Raw genomic sequence first — 20,612 nt, 5'->3', positions numbered from 1 at the left:
AGAGACAGCTGGGAGGAAGGAAACAGAAAGTAAAGACCTCATCACAGGGGCGGAGAAACAGGGCAGAGGGAACTCCTCCAAGCTCTAGTAGTGACATCATCACAGGGGTGGAGAAACAGAGCTGTGAGAACGTCTCAAAGCTCTGGTAGTGACAGTACCCCCCCCCCCCCCCTCTACGGGTGGACTCCGGACACCTTCTCAGGATGAGCCCTATGAAATGCCCTGATGAGGCGAGTGGCTTTAATGTCCGACACCGGAACCCACATCCTCTCCTCAGGACCATAACCCTTCCAATGAACGAGGTACTGAAGAGAACCACGGACAATGCGAGAGTCCACAATTCTGGAAACCTCAAACTCCAGATTGCCATCAACCAAAATCGGAGGAGGAGGCAAAGAGGAGGGTACAGTGGGCTGGACATATGGTTTTAAAAGAGCCCTGTGAAATACATTATGTATCTTCCAAACCCGTGGAAGATCAAGACGGAAGGCAACAGGATTGATGACTGACAAGATTTTATAAGGCCCGATAAACTTGGGACCCAATTTCCAGGAGGGAACCTTCAGTTCAATATTTCTTGTAGACAACCACACCAGATCACCCACATTCAGGTCCGGACCAGGCACACGTCTCTTATCAGCCACACGCTTATATTTCTCACTCATCTTTCTAAGATTACTCTGAATCTTTTGCCAAATGGTAGACAAAGACGAGGGAAATCTCTCCTCCTCAGGCAAACCAGAGGGAGCCCCTCCCGAGAATGTCCCAAACTGCGGATGGAACCCATATGCACCAAAGAATGGTGACTTATCAGAAGATTCCTGACGACGGTTGTTCAGAGCAAACTCAGCAAGAGGGAGAAATGAACACCAATCCTCCTGGTTCTCTGCACAAAACAGCGCAAATATGTCTCCAGATTCTGGTTGACGCGTTCAGTCTGACCATTTGACTGCGGGTGAAAAGCAGAAGAGAAGGACAGCCGAAACCCCCAGGCGAGAACAGAAGGCCTTCCAGAATCTGGACACGAACTGCGTGCCTCTATCGGAAACAATATCCGAGGGAATGCCATGCAATTTAACAATATGGTTGACAAAAGCTTGCGCCAACGTTTTAGCACTGGGTAAACCAGGGAAGGGTACGAAATGAGCCATCTTGCTAAAAAGGTCCACCACCACCAGGATCACCGACTTCCCTGAGGAACGAGGAAGATCCGTGATAAAGTCCATGGAGAGGTGTGTCCAAGGACGGGAAGGTATGGGTAACAGGAGAAGGGGACCTGAAGGCCGTGAACGAGGGACCTTAGCGCGAGCGCACGTCTCACAAGCAGCCACAAAACCCTCCACCGACTTACGAAGAGCCGGCCACCAAAATCTACGAGCAATGAGATCTACCGTGGCTCTACTCCCCGGGGGACCAGCAAGATCAGCATCATGATGCTCCTTGAAGAGTTTGTGACGTAACTCAGGAGGCACAAACAACTTCCCAGGAGGACAACAGGCAGGTACCTCAGTCTGGGCAGCCTGGACCTCGGCCTCCAAATCAGAATACAGAGCAGAAACAACCACCCCCTCCGCCAAAATGGGACCCGGGTCCTCGGAGTTTCCTCCTCCCGGAAAACAGCGAGAGAGAGCATCAGCCCTCACATTTTTGATCCCAGGGTGGAATGTAACAACAAAATTGAATCTGGAGAAGAACAGAGACCATCTGGCCTGTCTCGGATTCATACGCCTGGCCGACTCCAAGTACGCCAGATTCTTATGGTCGGTAAAAACGGTGACAGGGTGCCTGGCCCCCTCCAACCAATGGCGCCATTCCTCGAAAGCCAACTTGATGGCCAACAACTCTCTATCTCCCACATCATAGTTTCTCCCTGCCGGGGAGAGTTTTTTAGAGAAAAAGGCACAGGGTCGCCACTTGGCAGAAGGGCCCTGGGACAAAACCGCACCCACACCCACCTCGGAAGCATCCACCTCAACGATAAAAGGTAAGGAAACATCGGGATGCACCAAGACGGGAGCAGACGCAAAACTCTCTTTAATCTTAGAAAAAGCTGCAAGCGCCTCCTCCGACCAAGAGGAAAAATCCGCCCCCTTTTTTGTCATGTCAGTGAGGGGTTTGACAACAGAGGAATAATTCAAAATGAACTTTCTGTAATACTTCGCAAAACCCAGAAAGTGCATCAATGCCTTCTGATTCTCAGGAAGCTCCCACTCCAGCACAGCACGGACCTTCTCCGGATCCATGCGAAAACCAGAAGCAGAGAGGAGAAAACCCAGAAATTGAATCTCCGATACCATAAAAACACATTTCTCCAGCTTGGCGTACAATTTATTCTCTCGCAGAATCCGCAGAACCTGAAAAAGATGATCCTGATGGGTCTGAACATCAGGGGAAAAAATCAAAATATCATCAAGATACACCAATACAAATTTCCCCATTAAATGGTAGAAAATACTGTTAACAAAATGCTGAAAGACATCCGGAGCATTCATCAGGCCGAAAGGCATAACGAGATTCTCAAAATGCCCGTTAGGGGTATTAAAGGTCGTTTTCCATTCATCCCCCTCTCTGACCCTGACCAGGTTGTACGCGCCTCTCAAATCCAATTTGGAAAAAACCTTGGCCCCAACAATTTGGTTGAAGAGGTCCGGGATCAGAGGAAGGGCATAGGGATTGCGAATCGTGATACGGTTCAGCTCCCTAAAATCTAGGCAAGGTCTCCGAGAGCCATCTTTCTTTTTAACAAAAAAAAAAACAGCGGCAACAGGTGATTTTGAGGGACGAATATGCCCCTTATCGAGACTCTCAGAGATATAAGTTCACATTGCGATTCTTTCTGGTTGTAGAGGCGTGCTTTTGGCAGCTTGGCGCCGGGAATGAGGTTAATGGGACAGTCAAACTCCCGGTGAGGAGGTAGCTCCTGAACACCGCTCTCGGAAAACACGTCCAAAAAATCTGAGAGAAATGATGGCACCGTTTTAGTAGACACCTCTGCAAAAATCGCTGTGAGACAATTCTCTCTACAAAACTCACTCCACTAATTTATTTGCCTTCCTTGCCAATCAATAGTGGGGTTATGTCTAGTGAGCCAGGGTAACCCCAAAACTAGAGGAGAAGGCAATCTGTTAAGGACAAAACAAGATATATCCTCCACATGAGTGTCACCTACCGCTAACTGGATATTGTGAACAATGCCCTTAAGGGATCTCTGTGAGAGTGGAGCAGAGTCAATAGCAAAAACAGGTATATCCTTTTCTAATGTGCAAACCTGAAAACCATGCATGTCTACAAATTGAGTATCAATAAGATTGACAGCCGCTCCACTATCGACAAAAATTTCACAAGAAATGACTTTGCTCCCTAGCGCTACCCTGGCAGAAAGGAGAAAACGGGAACTGTAGGTCAGAGGAAAAGCATCAATTCCTACATCAACTTTGCCCAAAGTAGCAGATGAAGCAGAGTTTGATGATCTACCTTTTGAGGTTTTTCTCTTATTATAACTCTTAGTACAGTTCAAGAATTTCCTAGACGGACAAACATTTGCCAAATGACCTATGCCCCCACAACAAAAACACACCATTCTCTGAGGACTAAATCCTCTTTTATCTGGGGCAAGTCGACCTAGCTGCATGGGCTACTCCACAGAGGGAACCGAGAGAGGATGAGGCCCCTGCACACTGAATGAGTCCGCACCACTGCCCCTAGACTGAAAATGACTGGACAGAGAGGTCTCGTTTCTTTCTCTTAGACGCCTGTTAAGGCGTACCGCCAATGACATGGCAGACTCTAAGGACGTTGGTCTCTCATGGAAAGCAAACGCATCTTTCAATCTCTCTGAGAGACCATGAGAGAACTGACTCCGGAGTGCAGCATCATTCCAACCTGAATCAGCTGCCCATCTTCAGAACAATAAAGCTCCGCAGACAGTTTGTTCTGGCATAAAAAACGTAAGTTAGATTCGGCCAGAGCAACACGATCCAGGTCATCATATATCTGCCCCAGGGCCACAAAAAAATCTTTCCACGGATCGAAGGGAGGGATCCCCCGATGGCAACGAAAAAGCCCAAGTCTGAGCATTACCCCTGAGCAGGGAGATGACAATCCTCACCCTCTGTTCCTCATTACCAGAGGAATGGGGACACAAGCAAAAATGGAGTTTGCATGCCTCTCTGAAACAAACAAAATTCTCACTGCCCCCGGAGAACGTTTCCGGAAGTGAGACCTTTGGCTCGCAACAGACTCCATGGGCCGGAGCAGAGCCCAAGGCTTGAAGCTGAGTCATAGATTGACGGAGATCCGCTACCTCCAAAGAAAGACCCTGCATGCGGTCAACCAGGTCAGAAAGCGTATCCATGTCAAAAAAGGATGGTTAGGCGGATTATAAATGTCACGGCTGTAAGTGAGCAACACACAGTAAATAGCAACTGACCAGACCCAAACTAGGGAGGATAAAGGGTGACCCCTGTCAGACCCTAAAAGCTCTCCCTAAGCTGCTATGCACATGTCCAGATCCATATGGTGGATCGAGACATGCCCGCGTACCTCAGGCTGATGACCACTGAAACCCCTACAATAGTGGAAGGGGCACGGCCACCGGTGCCCTGCTCAGTATATGAATGGTACCGGGGTCGCCTTGGATCCAGTCAGCAAAGAAACAGAAACACACAATGTCTGAACACTTCGCTGAAGGAGCTGCGGCTGCAGTGAAAACAGATCCAAAGTCAGCAGACAATATCCGAAGTACTTGCTTCAGCAGAACACAGATCCAGTGAAAAGATATCACACAGGTGAAGATACTCAAGCGAGAGATACAGCTCAAATGAAAAGTATAATCCGCACCTCTACAAAGGAGGAGGGGTGATTTAAAGGCAGCGAAATCAAACACAGGAGAGACAGCTGGGAGGAAGGAAACAGAAAGTAAAGACCTCATCACAGGGGCGGAGAAACAGGGCAGAGGGAACTCCTCCAAGCTCTAGTAGTGACATCATCACAGGGGTGGAGAAACAGAGCTGTGAGAACGTCTCAAAGCTCTGGTAGTGACAGGGGCACTGTGAATTGTCCCTGCAGTGGAGGCTGAGAAAACAGTGGAGGATGAGGAGGCAGAGGCATATAGGCAGAGGCGGAAGTGTCATCACCTGGCCAAGTTGCTGGTGTGGCTGTGCAGCAACCACATTCACCCAGTAGGCCGTAAAGGACATGTATTGTCCCTGACAGTAGTTATAGCTCCACACATCGGTGCTGCCGTGCACTTTGGCAGACACCAACAGGCTCAAGGACTGGTCCAACTTCTGTTCTACATATGTCTGCACGGCTGGTACTGCCTTTTTGGCAAAGAAATGACGGCTTGGGACTCTCCACCTCTGCTCGGCACAAGCCATCAGTTCTCTGAAAGGTGCAGAGTCCACCACTTGGAAAGGGAGGGACTGCAGGACCAGTAACTTGGCCAGGAGCACATTAAGCTTCTGCACCATTGGATGAGTGCAAGAATACTGTTGTCTCTTGGCAATCGCTTTGGTGATCGATTGCTCACGGAATGACTGACGAGGAGTAGGAGGAAGAGCATCAGGACCAGCAGATGATGGGAAGGACACACAGCTCACTTCGGCTGAGGTGGTGGAGCTTTGACTGCCTGAAATTGGGTGTGTGCTGCTGGGTGATGCAGTGGTTGCTGCGGTAGGCTGGACCACCACATCTGAGCCACGGTCCTCCCAAGCTACCTAAGGTGACTTAATTGAATGGAACCACCCCCCAAATTTTTTTTTTTTTATTACGACCGTGTTGAAACTGAAAATACATAAACAGACTTGACACTCAATTTCAGCTTAATACACACAGGTGGATTGCTGCCACACCATGGGTGTTGCTGCAGTAATCACGTATACAGTAATACACTGCTTAATTATATTGAAGCCCACAAAAAAAGGCTTTCTATGAAAAGGGGGGGGGGGGGTCAACGTATTTGCTGCTTTTGAGGTGCACCTGCACAGCCAGCCACAGATCCTGTCTTCTGTCTCTCTATGTCACGGACGGTGTACAGGAAACAAGACAAAGCAACATGCATATATGACTGAATGTCACGGACGGTGTACAGGAAACAAGACAAAGCAACATGCATATATGGCTGAGTGGATCCAAAGCTAAGGAACCAAAAGGGAGACCGCTGCACAAGACCTGAGACTTTCCCTGGCTGCTCAGCCTATGCAAAGATCCGAAAGGTGGAAGGTTGCATATCCACGTACCTCGACTATACAGGGAGTGCAGAATTATTAGGCAAATGAGTATTTTGACCACATCATTCTCTTTATGCATGTTGTCTTACTCCAAGCTGTATAGGCTCGAAAGCCTACTACCAATTAAGCATATTAGGTGATGTGCATCTCTGTAATGAGAAGGGGTGTGGTCTAATGACATCAACACCCTATATCAGGTGTGCATAATTATTAGGCAACTTCCTTTCCTTTGGCAAAATGGGTCAAAAGAAGGACTTGACAGGCTCAGAAAAGTCAAAAATAGTGAGATATCTTGCAGAGGGATGCAGCACTCTTAAAATTGCAAAGCTTCTGAAGCGTGATCATCGAACAATCAAGCGTTTCATTCAAAATAGTCAACAGGGTCGCAAGAAGCGTGTGGAAAAACCAAGGCGCAAAATAACTGCCCATGAACTGAGAAAAGTCAAGCGTGCAGCTGCCAAGATGCCACTTGCCACCAGTTTGGCCATATTTCAGAGCTGCAACATCACTGGAGTGCCCAAAAGCACAAGGTGTGCAATACTCAGAGACATGGCCAAGGTAAGAAAGGCTGAAAGACGACCACCACTGAACAAGACACACAAGCTGAAATGTCAAGACTGGGCCAAGAAATATCTCAAGACTGATTTTTCTAAGGTTTTGTGGACTGATGAAATGAGAATGAGTCTTGATGGGCCAGATGGATGGGCCCGTGGCTGGATTGGTAAAGGGCAGAGAGCTCCAGTCCGACTCAGACGCCAGCAAGGTGGAGGTGGAGTACTGGTTTGGGCTGGTATCATCAAAGATGAGCTTGTGGGGCCTTTTCCCAGTCCTACTGCCAGTTTCTGGAAGACACCTTCTTCAAGCAGTGGTACAGGAAGAAGTCTGCATCCTTCAAGAAAAACATGATTTTCATGCAGGACAATGCTCCATCACACGCGTCCAAGTACTCCACAGCGTGGCTGGCAAGAAAGGGTATAAAAGAAGAAAATCTAATGACATGGCCTCCTTGTTCACCTGATCTGAACCCCATTGAGAACCTGTGGTCCATCATCAAATGTGAGATTTACAAGGAGGGAAAACAGTACACCTCTCTGAACAGTGTCTGGGAGGCTGTGGTTGCTGCTGCATGCAATGTTGATGGTGAACAGATCAAAACACTGATGGAATCCATGGATGGCAGGCTTTTGAGTGTCCTTGCAAAGAAAGGTGGCTATATTGGTCACTGATTTGTTTTTGTTTTGTTTTTGAATGTCAGAAATGTATATTTGTGAATGTTGAGATGTTATATTGGTTTCACTGGTAAAAATAAATAATTGAAATGGGTATATATTTGTTTTTTGTTAAGTTGCCTAATAATTATGCACAGTAATAGTCACCCGCACACACAGATATCCCCCTAAAATAGCTAAAACTAAAAACAAACTAAAAACTACTTCCAAAAATATTCAGCTTTGATATTAATGAGTTTTTTTGGGTTCATTGAGAACATGGTTGTTGCTCAATAATAAAATTAATCCTCAAAAATACAACTTGCCTAATAATTCTGCACTCCCTGTATAACCCCTGAACACCCTACAATAGTGAGGGGACACGACCACCGGCTCCCTACACCAGACACGGAGGGAGTCAGGGTCACCAGGGATCCAGCAAACAGAAAATAACAAATAAATGTTCAGCACTTAACTTTGTAGCAGACTGGAAAACAAGATCAGCATGCACACACACTCCAGGAAGTAGTATAAGCCACCCAGTAATGCATTATGCGGCGGAATTTAAAGGGATGCAATCAGTCCAACTCCATGACAGCTGAGAGAGGCTAACGAGATGAGGAACTGAACAGCACAACAAAGAACTCAAGGAGTAGGTTCTGAAAGGCCTCTGTCAGAGCTTCTCAGCTGTCTGGTTGTGACACTCTACTTTCTTAACTGCCCTACTGAAAAAAATACATATTTAGTATTGTCACATCCGTAATGACCTGCTATATAAAAATAACACATGATCTATCCTGTTAAGTGAACACCGTAACACACAATAAAATAAAAACTGTGCTAGCACAGCCATTTTTTGGCTACCTTGAGTCACAAAAAGCGTAATATTTAGCGATAAAAAATCATATGTACCTCAAAATAGTACCAATCTTATCCCATAGTTTCCCAAATGGGGTCACTTTGGGAACTTCTAGTGTAGTGGTGCATCAGGACGTCATCAAATGCGACATGGCAACTTAAAATTATCCCAGTGAAATCTGCCCTCCAAAAATCATATGGCATTCAATATTGTGTCTTGTTTGACTGTTAAGCCTTGCTGTGTTTCCCTAAAAATATATTAAAATTGAAAGTCTTCAAAAAAAAGTGAAATTTTGAAATTTCACCTCCATTTTCCTTTAATTCTTGTGGAACCACTAAAGGGTTAACAAAGTTTGTAAAGTCAGTTTTGAAACATTTGGGGGTGTAGTTTCTAAAATCGGGTCATTTATGAGTTGTTTCTACTATATAAGCACCACAAAGTAACTTTATAAGCGCTCTAATGTTCTAAAAAAATAAAATACCTTTCAGAAAATTATGCCAAGTAATAACTATTCTATGAGGTATACTTAAAAACAGAGAAATGATAATTTGTAATGGGAAATTGCACATTTTTTCAAATTGTCTGTACATTTCGATTTTTATATAAATAAAGGCAAAAACATATTGACAAATTTATCACTAACATGAAGTACAATGCATCATGAGGAAACCATCTCAGAATGTCTTGGATGAGTAAAATCGTTCCAGGGTTATTACCACATAAAGTGACACATGTCAGAATTGCAAAAATCAACCTTGGATTGTTTTTTTTTTGGATTGTGAATTTGGATTTTTGGATTGTGAAAAGTGGTTAAACACTATGTACACCTTGGGGGACAATTGTTTACAATGATTGCATTATACTCATTTTGAGCTAAAATGTAATTTTCCTTATTAGTCTTTTTTTAAAAATTTGAACCACTGTCTTTGTGCAGACATGAGATCTCTGACATTATTATCACTCATTATAGCTCAATTCTTATCTTTCTGATAAGAATGTGGCTTTAATAAGTGGTTATGACCTTTTATTAATTTAGAGATAAAGCTTATTAGATGACGGGAACAAAGTGAAAGTAAAAAGTATAATACATTCAGATATAAACTGTTAACCCTTTGTGACAGAACGGCTCAATATTTTTAATGAAGACCAATTGAAAAAATGATTTTTGGCCCAAAATGAGTAAAAATGCTGTAATTCTCTAATTCACTGATATCCTGATGACCCAGGATATCAGTGGTCTATGTCCCACATGCCAGACTTAGTATCTACCCCCCACCCCCTTTGGATGAGTAATGACATTTGACCTCTGAACATGTCACCAAGATCATGGTGCTCTAAAGGTGGGCAGCATGGTTTAGTGACAGGTCCAACAATAATAACCAGCTATGCTGAACTCTAAGGAAATCCAGTGTAGTATTGGAAATACAGCTTTAGGCCACTTTAGGCCTAGTTCACACTTCAGTAATTTGGTCAGTGATTGTAAGCCAAAGCCAGGAGCAGAGGCTGCAATGAGATAAGGGCTGTATTACACCAACAGATTATATGATAGATTTTCTGACCAATCATTGGTCAGATTGGACAGAAACGGTCAGAATATCTGTTGGTGTAAATGCACCCTAAACTTGAATATTGACCCCTGCTTTGTCTACATGAGAACAGAATAGCACTGCATTTAACTGCATGCTGGTGCCAGATTACAGATTCACAGACCTGATTACATTAAGGAAAGGTATAATGAAAAGATTTGCTGCTGCTCTGTGTTTTTGTCTCACAATCACTGATGGAAATCACTGACCAAATCACTGAAATGAAAACTAGGCCTTAAACTAGTCAGCATTTGGATAGTATTTTTCATCAGGATCTGCAAAACAAAATCAAGAGTGGGCCCAAATCACAGAATATAGTCACCAATCTTTCCATAATATTTTTTTCTTTCTGTCAGTTTCACTTCTAGTTTTGGCTCATATTGACTGTGTGAAAGTGGCCTGTGGGTCAGCAAACTTACTGAATGGTGGCTATGGCCGCAAACAATCCAAATGTCATGCATTTTGTGTGATTGTTAGGTTGCAACTTGCAAGTCATGATATGGACCTATTCTTTGTCACTATATCACAAGGATGTCACAACCTATCTCTGATGCTATAGTGCCTGGGATCAGAAGGTCGCGGACGGTGGCTACGGGCTCGGTTTCTCAAGAGATCGCATCATGACCTAGTGGTGAGAATAAATTCGGGTCCAGGTTTTCCTGCTTAGGTTTGCGATCCTTTTTGTCCCATTTAGGAATCTATAGCTTTTCCTTTCAGCTGTTCTCTGTCAGCCACTCCCAGCTACAATATATTCTCCCTTTCTGCTTTCCTTGTTGCCAGATATAGACCTTCTTTCCAGATCTTCCATTCTGAACTCAGGTGGAGTTGGGACAACTGTTGCTGTGGAGCTGTTGGAATTGGTGCTGTCGGATCTCAGGTTCTCTCCAGTTGTTGTTGTCTCCCTTCGGTGATTGTTTATTGTGTATGTGTTTGTCCTTTCCCTGTTGTTACCCTAGGTGTCAGTAGTGAGGACTAGTGCTCTCACCGCCCTATTCACTACCTAGGGCTTATTTCTTAGTAAGCCATGGATGAGGCACATGATCAGCTTATGGTTTAACAGTCTGTCTAGGGACGTCAAGGAAGCCAGGTGCCAGTGCCAGGTGAGCTAGGGGTCACCACTCCTCCCTCTCCCTAGTGGAAGGGTACTCCGCTTCCCTCCTCTCTACACCGCACATCTGTTACCTGCCGTATTAGACGTGATACACTAGTTGCCATGCTGCAGTAGTGACTGCAATCTTTGGTAGGGCAACATCTGTCATGGCCAAAGTTGCCATGTAACGAAACTTCATGCTTCTCCTTCCTACTTAATTTCTGGCTTTGGCTTAAAAAGCTGCATGAAGAACTGAACTTGAAATTTTCAAAAAGATAGAGTATATTAAACTAGCCTTAAAGGGCTTGTCCCCTTACAACAAAGCATCCACTATCCATAGGATGGGAATAAGCATCTGAATTACAAAGATCTGACTTCTGGAGCATGAGTGTCTGCTGCATCATTCAATTGAGCTGCCATAGATAACAGAGCACTTATACTCAGTAGTCCCATAGAGTTTCATAAGGGGGAACATGGTCCCAGTTCTCCTGACCAGAATAGGCTTCAGAAGACCCCTGCCACTGACCCCTGATACTTATCACGTATACTGTTAATAGGTGATAAGTTGGTTGAAATAGGACAACCATTTAACATTGAGTTACAGCCAGTGTTATGTGCTTGTCTCAGGTAGAAGTGTCTAAAAGACGACTCCCTTCCTGCTTGCTCCACATTGCTAACTATTAGGGATGAGCGAACACCTGGAAGTTCGGGTTCTCAGGGTTTGGCCTAACTTCAGCTCAAAGTTCGGGTTTGGGACCTGAACTTGACCCGAACTTCACCCTGAAACCGAACCCCATTGAAGTCAATGGAGACCTGAATTTGGGGCACTAAAATTTCTGAAAAATATTTATAGTAAGGGCTAGAGGGCTGCAAAAGGAAGCAAAATGGGGGTAAGAGCAGGATAATTGCCCTGCAAACAAATGTGGATAGGGAAATGACATAAAATAACAGAATAGAAAAAAAATAAAGAAATAATAATCTTGAACTAGGAGGGGGAGGTCAAAGTGGAGTAGGAGGTTGAGGAGGCGGTGGAGGTGGAAGTAGGAGATAGCCAACATTTTCTTTTTCACACCGGTATTAGGGCCTACAAAATAACGCTGAACATTCTGTCGCCTACGTGTACCTGAGGAAGGTGTTTCATTTGGGCGTGTAGCTGGCACAGATCGACCACGTCCTCTCCCTGCAACAGGAGCTCTGCCAACACCAGCAGCACCACGACCAGGGCCACATCCCTTATTTGATGCTCTCATCATTCTTTGAGGTCACCCACCGAACTAACAGACAGATTAACTATATTAATTTCCCTGTCACATATGCAGTGCAGGTGTACCTAGCAACAAGAATGGGAATATGTCACCAACCAATCTAACAGACGGATTAACTATATTTATTTCCCTGTCAGGTATGCAATGCAGGTGTACCTCACTCAAAAATTGGGTATATGTCACCCACCGAACTGGTGTATAGCACCCACAAAAAATTCACTATAGGTCACCAACAGAACAAATAGCCAGATGAGATTCCTAACACTGTCCCTCACTTCAGCTGCCTGATTCCTGTCCCTGCAATACTCAGAGCTGATAGGCGGTGCTACACGTGATCCAGCTTTTATAGAGGTTGGGTCACATGATGCACCGGCCAATCACAGCCATTACTAGGCATGGCTGTGATGGCTTCTAAATGCCCACAGCTTAAAAGCTTGTTGATTGTCTGCCCTGCAGCCTTTCAAAAGATTTATTAAATGCCTGAACACCGAACCATATTTTGTTTTTGGTAGATGGCCATTGTGAAGAATGAAGAAAAACCTCATCATTAATGGGGTTCTCTGGGAATTAAGAAAATGGAAATACTTAGGTATTAGTTTATTATAAATATATTCCCAAATACCTTCCATTAGTTATAATGGCTTTTTTTTTGTCTAGGGAGCATTCATTTGGAGAAATAAAATGGCCGCCGCCCTATTAGTACATACAAAACCTGTCCTAATCACACAGCAGGACAAGTTACTTCACAATACTTAGGTAAAGATATGCCTCATCCTTATCTCCTACTTGTCAGAAATTATAATCCTGAATAGAGATTATAAGATCTTCAGCTGAATCCCTATAGGAATGGAGCTCATTGGCAGACATGAAGTACAGAGAGGACAGACAGGACAGACTGTGGTAATATGGGGCTGTGGTAATGGAGATAGCTGCTGCTCATTAGCCACATCCCCACCTCCTCTGTACTTCATGTCTCATCATGAACTCTATTCCTAGAGTTGAAGATCTTGTCAGCTATAATCAAGATCATAATCCCTGACAAGCAGAGCAGAGAGGAGGGTGAGGCAGCTCCTTACCTCAGTGTTGTGAAGTAACTTGTCCTGCTGTGTGCTTAGGACAGGTTTGTTTGCACTAATAGGACATTTTATTTCCCCCAGATGATTGCTCCCTAGAGATATTACCCATTCTAACTAATGAAAGGTATTTGGGAATATATTTATAATAAAGTAATTTTTAAGTATCTTCATTTTTTTAATTCCCGGAGAACCCTTTTAAAACCCAAACTACTACTACTACTGCTACTACTATGAATGTATTGCTCTCATCGAAACTTCATAAGGTGGATAATTTCTTATTGCAAATAACATCAGAGACTATATATGTATTGTTTTAGCCCTGTAATGCATTAGTTTAAAAATCTATTGCCAAATGTTTCCATCTACGTCAAATCCATCAGTAGATTATTGCAGTCTTAATTACTGCATATTTTGGCATTCCATGCTGTAATCCACTTTGTATTTTTCTCGCACAAATCTCAAAAAAGAAAATTAACACATATGTAAGAGTTTTTTCAAGAAGCCTAATCCTTGATTAGGTACCTGAAAATTAATTACAGGCCAATAATCTCTATCTCTAATTTGTCATGCAAATCCTGTCTGATTTTGAGAGGCCAATGTGGTGCAAGGTTAATATCATCTGTCAAACCAGTCATCCAAACTTACTCCAACCAAAGAAGGGAGGAAGGCTCCACGCCAAAGAATACAGCCAGACACCTAAAAGGATTAACACTGCTCTTTTCTTGGACATCATTCCGATCGAGGCAAGTGGTCGAGTGATTACGAAATACCTATCCACAGCAATCACCATCAATGTAATCATGGATGTGATTCCAAAAAGGGCTCCGCAGAAGGCATATAATTCACAACCTAGGGCAACAAGAAAAGTTAAATTACAAGATGAATGATAATGGTAATAGTTCTCCTGGAAAAGTCTAAACCGTCATAATCTAGTCTAGTACAAATATTTTATACATGATATGTATGCAATAATTATAGTTAAGGTAACATGCTTAAAATGTAAGGTTAAATGGGTTGTCCCATCTGTCCCATTGATAGGATATGGCATAAATGTCCGATAGGTATGGGTCCCACCTCTGTGACCTGCTCTTATGTCAAAAATGTTGGTCCCACCGTGAACTTTACACGTGCTACTTTCTACATTCACTACGATGGGACTTCTGAAAAATCCTGTTCACTGGGAGTTCCACAGTAGTAAATGGAGAGGATGCTGCATTTGCACATAAATGTCCAGATGGGACAACCCGTTTAATACAAGTCTATCCATTTAGACTTACTATGCAGCAGTATGGATCCAGAAAAGGCCCAAAACACCTATCAGAAAATTTTGTACTCATTTATGAAGAAAATGTAATGTTGTTGTGCCTTTTTCAGTAAAAGTACACCTAGAGGTTACCTGTTGTGGAGTTCCAACTAAATGAGATGGTTTTGCTGCATGTAAAAAAGATAAATGGGACTTAAAAATTATCTACTGGTAAGTCCTGAGCAACATCTCACTCCACTGCTGAAAGTGACCAAAGTCACAATATGTGCAACATTTTGACACAAAATATTACACTCAGAATTGCTTGCAACATTTTTAAACAAAAAAAAAACAAAAAAAAAAAAACTGGTGTAACAGATTTGATAAATGTCCCCCATAGTGTGGCAGCACTCTTCTTGAATTTCGCTTCGTGTCTGATTCAGCAAATTTTTCAAAAAATTCAGTTTGGTCCCAAATTGATTTGTCACATATAAAAGTTACTCCAGTTGCCCTGAAAATTGGTATATAGCAAACTCAAGTCTCCTAGGATTTTTCATGAAAATATGTTATCTCTTTTTGATTATTTTTTTTACATTTTAGCTCTTTCTCTCCTCCCCTTTTAAGCTCTCGAACACAATGACAGCAATAGAAAATAATGTCAGAGTGAAACTGACATATTTAGCTATGAATAAATGAATTAAAGACACATCACAAACTGTTGGGACCAAGCATCCATAAATGATGTCTCAATGGGGCAGATCCCAGTGAGTGGTGATTCCAGTGATATCAGAAGAAAGAGTGGCTCGTTCTGTATGTCTCCAAAACTTACGGTTCAATTGCAGCAGAATGCCTGAATTATTTATACATGCATAAGTAGTGATGAGCGAAGTTTAGAAAAATTTGATTTGGTCTGTTTGCTGAACTTTGACAATACATTTTATTTGTTACAAATTAATTTGTCGCAAATTGCGATAAAACAGGTATACCCAGGCCCCTCTGCCAATTAATATTCATCCCGCTTGGTGGTCCAATCTCAATGTGAAGGCATTGCCGTGTGCATTACCTTCTAGTGGACCCACCTTAATAGTTAATCCGTTCTGTATGTACTGTGTCATCAGTATTGCAGGCAGTTGTAATTTATTGCCATCTACATCAATGTGCAGTGCGCCAAGATTCATAGGTAATCCCTTCTGTTAAACAAAAAGAAAAGCATATAGTACTCTTCAGTAAAGGAAAAAAAAATGTGCGCTCCTGCAGAAGCTTTGAACAAATGGATCCTTAGTGGAACAAAATAAAGAAATGGAGGTAGCCTCAATAAAGTAGTGGATTTTTTTTTCTTTTAATGCATGTTGTAGCAGTCCAAACACATACTTTTCAATCCCTTCTGTTAGCTGTCGAATCACTGTGTTTCTTTATTACAGGTCACTGCTAGCATCAGGTCTAATTTATCGCCGTGGACTGAACCGTGCAGTGCCCCAAGATTCGGGTAGTGGCCCCATGACAGAGTGAGAAGGTTGGCAGCAGCAGTCGCAGTAACAGTGACAATAGTGGTCCCATGACAGAGTGGGGAGGGTGACAGTAGTAGCAGTAACTGTGACAAAAGTGGCCCATGACAGAGTGGGGATGGTGGCAGCAGCAGCAGTGGCAGTAACCATGACAAAAGTGGCCCCGTGACAGAGTGGACATGGTGGCAGCAGCAGCAGTGGCAGTGACCATGACAAAAGTGGCCCCTATGACAGAATGGGATAGTGGCAGCAGCAGTAATGTCCCCATGACAGAGTGGGGATGGTGGCAGCAGCAGTGGCAGTAGTGGCCCCATGACAGAGTGGGGATGGTGGTGGCAGGTGCAGTGGCAGTTAATCATGACAAAAGTGGTCCCTCGACAGAGTGGGGATGGTGGTGGCAGCAGCAGCAGTAGAAGTAGTGGACCCATGACAGAGTGGGAAAGGTGGCAGAAACAGTGACAGGAGAAGCCCCACGACAGAGTGGGAAGGGGGGCATCAGCAGTGGCAGTAATGTTGTGTTAACATCACTGTTTATTTTTCTGTTCTACTGATCATCATAAAACTAACAGAAAACAAAAAAAGAAAAAATCCAGTATTTTCAGCATCCATAAAGCCTTTTTCATATGGTCAGTGTTTTGTATCAGCATTTGATCAGTATTTATAAACCAAACACTGGAGTGGGTTCAAAACAGAGATAAAATATAATGGAATTATTTGCATCTCATCTGTGTTTTGGACCAACTCCTGCTTTTGGATTAACAAAGACTGATGCAAAACACTTACCAAATACTGACCATCTGAAAGACTTATGTTCAGTTTGCATCAGTTTTGGCCATTTTCATCTGAAAACAGTTTTTTTTTAACAAGGAAAAAAGTCTTGTATGCAGGACTTTAATGGCCCCTTTTAAGATCAGTATTTAAGGTCAGTATTTCGTATCCGTAATTGTAAGCCAAAAAGAGTCGGTCCAAAACAAAGATAAAATACAATATAATTATTTGGATCTCATCTGTGTTTTGGACACACTCATGCTTTTGGCTTAAAAATTCTGTTCAAATACTGGCCATGTGAAAGAGGACATACAGATGCTCAAAATGCAGGATCCTTTTTTTTTTTATTCGGTTCTTTTGACAGTTTAGAGGAAAGGAAAAATATAAACAACGATATCAACTCGGACAATGGGAACAATAGTGGCCCCATAACAGAGTGGGTATGGGGGCCAACAGCAGTGGTGGTAACAGGGACAATAGTGGCCCCATGACAGAGTGTGGAGGGAGGGCAACAGCAGCGGCATACAGCACAAGATAGTGGCAGATCACAGCAGTAGCAGAACCCAACAACAGCAGTGTAATAGGGAGGCCCAGTGGCATGCATATCCTTTTAAAAAAATGTAAAAATGTAGGAATGGCAGGAGAGGCATGAGGTGGGTTGTATCAGGCGGGTGGCAGCAGCACGTGGCCTGAAGTAATGGCCTATTTTGCATAATATTTCTGTGTGCCAGCACACTACAATATGATTATTTGTTGCAGAATGATCTAATCTGTTGCATCAGGCAAAGGTGCCAGAAAATCCTGGTTGATCCATGCCTGATTCATCTTTATAAAGGTTAGTCTCTCAAAATTCTGTGAGAAAAAGCAAGTTCTCTTAGGGGTAACTATGCCCCACTCCCACAGCAATGAACACCCTCTCTGATGCCACACTACTGGCCAGGCAGGAAAGCATGCCCATGGCAAACTCTGCCAGTTGCGGCCACAATTCAAGTTGGCATGCCTAGTAGTCCAAAGAATCTTGAATCATGGGTGACAGGGTGAAGTCCAAGTATGCCACCATCTGGTGGTTGAGTTTCCTAGGTGGTAGGCAGCTGAAGAAAACTGCTCATCATAGACTCCAGAGTGAAGTTTCTGCATATGAAGCTGGTGCTGCTCCTGGCCTCCCCACTAGTCATGGCAGTAGAGCGTGATGTTGAGGGTCCCCCGGTCAGACCTGCGTGAAGATGGGCGATGGTGCTCATAGGTAGTGACCAACTGACTACACAGGAAGTCTCTGTAGTAGTCTAGTTTTGCATCCCTCTCAGAAGGTCTAAAAAATGACCTGTAACGAGGGTCTAACAATTTGGACAGCCAGTAGTCATCCCTCTGCTGAATCCTGACAAACATGACAGCATGCATCTGGCAATTTGCACAATTGACTCAGAGGGCCTCCCTGCCTCTATCTCCACTGTATACTTCCACTATGTCTTTGTCTTCGTCCTCCAGCTCATCATGCTCCCCCTGCTCCTCTAGTGCTCCTTGGGCAGATAAACCAGCTAGGCATGTATACAGGGGCGTAGCTAAAGGCTTATGGGCCCTGGTGCAAGAGTTCAGCTTGGGCCCCTGTTCCCTCAAACCTTTGTGCTGCATGAGGCAAAAATTTAAACTGCACCCCCCCTCCGCCATACCAAATTCTTAACCTAACCCCTTCTGTCCAGGCAGAGGTGTAACTTGCATAAACTTTCTATAATACCAGTGTCTTCTTATGTGGCACAAGTGTCTTTGGGCCCCTCAGGCTCCTGGTCCCATTAGAGACTGCTACCTCTGCACCCCCTATAGCTACGCCCCTATATGTATAACATTCCTGAGTGAGTATGTCCTCATCCTCATCTTCTGCCAGGTTATCCTCCTGTGAGATGTAGGTTCTACATCCTCTGTCCCCTCGCCAATCATATTTCTCAGCATCCCCTGCAGGATGTGAAGGAGTGGAATGACATAATTCACCCCGTAGTTATGCCAACTGACATCATCATCTACATATGTTTGCGAGTCACTTGTTTCACCCTCACCTGTCTCTTGCGCATGTCTCTGACCTCTTGCAACATGTGTTCCCACCCGACTGTCAAACACATGGTGCAAGAGCACTCTACAAACCAAAAGTAGAGTACAAAAGTATATTACATTGCAAATGCTATGCTAATAACTTAGAGATGCTTAGCAAATACATTTTGTACAAAATCATTTGAGCCCGTCTGCCGCGCGCCAAGGAGATCTTTATAAGACCGGTCCTAACACTAAAGCTCACCTGTTGGGTGCCATAACAGCGACCATGAAATCCAGGAAGTGCAGGATTTCATGGTCGCTGTTATGGCACCCAACAGGTGAGCTTTAGTGTTAGGACCCGTCTTATAGAGATCGCCTTGGCGTGCGGCAGACGGGCTCAAATGATTTTGTACAAAATGTATTTGCTAAGCATCTCTAAGTTATTAGCATAGCATTTGCAATGTAATATACTTTTGTACTCTACTTTTGGTTTGTAGAGTGCTGTTGCACCATGTGTTTGTCAGAGGTATATTTGCAGCCACATCAGCAACGTGCACCTGCGCATTGGGATGTGCTGACCCCCCCTTCCCTATTGTGTTCCCACCCGACTGTCATCATCGGTAGTTGCATGCCTAAAGGAGTCTGCAGCGGACCTCTCCTCCAAGTCTGTGCTGGCCTATAACTGCTGACTATCCTCACAAAGGTCATAGTCGCTGTATAGTGGCTAACATTACTTGACTAACAGACAGAGCAGCAAAAGCAAGATGCAGATTCAGTACAGGTGAGTCCATGCCAACTAAGCATGGTGTCAGGGGAATCCACCGATTCCTGGCTGTGTGTATCGGTTGTAAATTGAGATGATTATGAAGAGCGAGTCAACCATTCCAGTACAGCTGGATTGTTGGTCAAAACTAGAGTTGAGCGAACACCTGGATGTTCGGGTTCGAGAAGTTCGGCCGAACATCCCGGAAATGTTCGGGTTCGGGATCCGAACCCGATCCGAACTTCGTCCCGAACCCGAACCCCATTGAAGTCAATGGGGACCCGAACTTTTCGGCACTAAAAAGGCTGTAAAACAGCCCAGGAAAGAGCTAGAGGGCTGCAAAAGGCAGCAACATGTAGGTAAATCCCCTGCAAACAAATGTGGATAGGGAAATGAATTAAAATAAAAATTAAATAAATAAAAATTAACCAAAATCAATTGGAGAGAGGTCCCATAGCAGAGAATCTGGCTTCACGTCACCCACCACTGTAAGAGTCCATTTTCATAAATTTAGCCCCAGCACCCAGGCAGAGGAGAGAGGTCCCGTAACAGAGAATCTGGCTTCATGTCAGCAGAGAATTAGTCTGCATGTCATAGCAGAGAATGAGGCTTCACGTCAGCCACCACTGCAACAGTCCATTGGCATATATTTAGGCCCAGCACCCAGGCAGAGGAGGGAGGTCCCGTAACAGAGAATCTGGCTTCATGTCAGCAGAGAATCAGTCTGCATGTCATAGCAGAGAATAAGGCTTCACGTCAGCCACCACTGCAACAGTCCATTGGCATATATTTAGGCCCAGCACCCAGGCAGAGGAGGGAGGTCCCGTAACAGAGAATCTGGCTTCATGTCAGCAGAGAATCAGTCTGCATGTCATAGCAGAGAATAAGGCTTCACATCAGCCACCACTGCAACAGTCCATTGGCATATATTTAGGCCCAGCACCCAGGCAGAGGAGGGAGGTCCCGTAACAGAGAATCTGTCTTCATGTCAGCAGAG

At 44.1% G+C, this 20,612-nt stretch overlaps 1 protein-coding gene across 1 annotated transcript in view; it reads right to left on the bottom strand.

Moving 5' to 3' along the window:
• The window catches only part of OPN4 (opsin 4), a 126,148-nt gene that overhangs the window by 50,702 nt on the left and 54,834 nt on the right, over positions 1–20,612 (bottom strand). Inside the window, exon 4 of the mRNA XM_044298607.1 lies at positions 13,960–14,163. Within this exon, the coding sequence (XP_044154542.1) occupies positions 13,960–14,163 (204 nt within the window). The remainder of the gene's footprint in view (positions 1–13,959; positions 14,164–20,612) is intronic.

This window comes from Bufo gargarizans, chromosome 6 (assembly GCF_014858855.1).
Source record: "Bufo gargarizans isolate SCDJY-AF-19 chromosome 6, ASM1485885v1, whole genome shotgun sequence".
NCBI classification, from domain to species: domain Eukaryota; kingdom Metazoa; phylum Chordata; class Amphibia; order Anura; family Bufonidae; genus Bufo; species Bufo gargarizans.
This window is presented reverse-complemented; position numbering and strand designations above follow the sequence as displayed.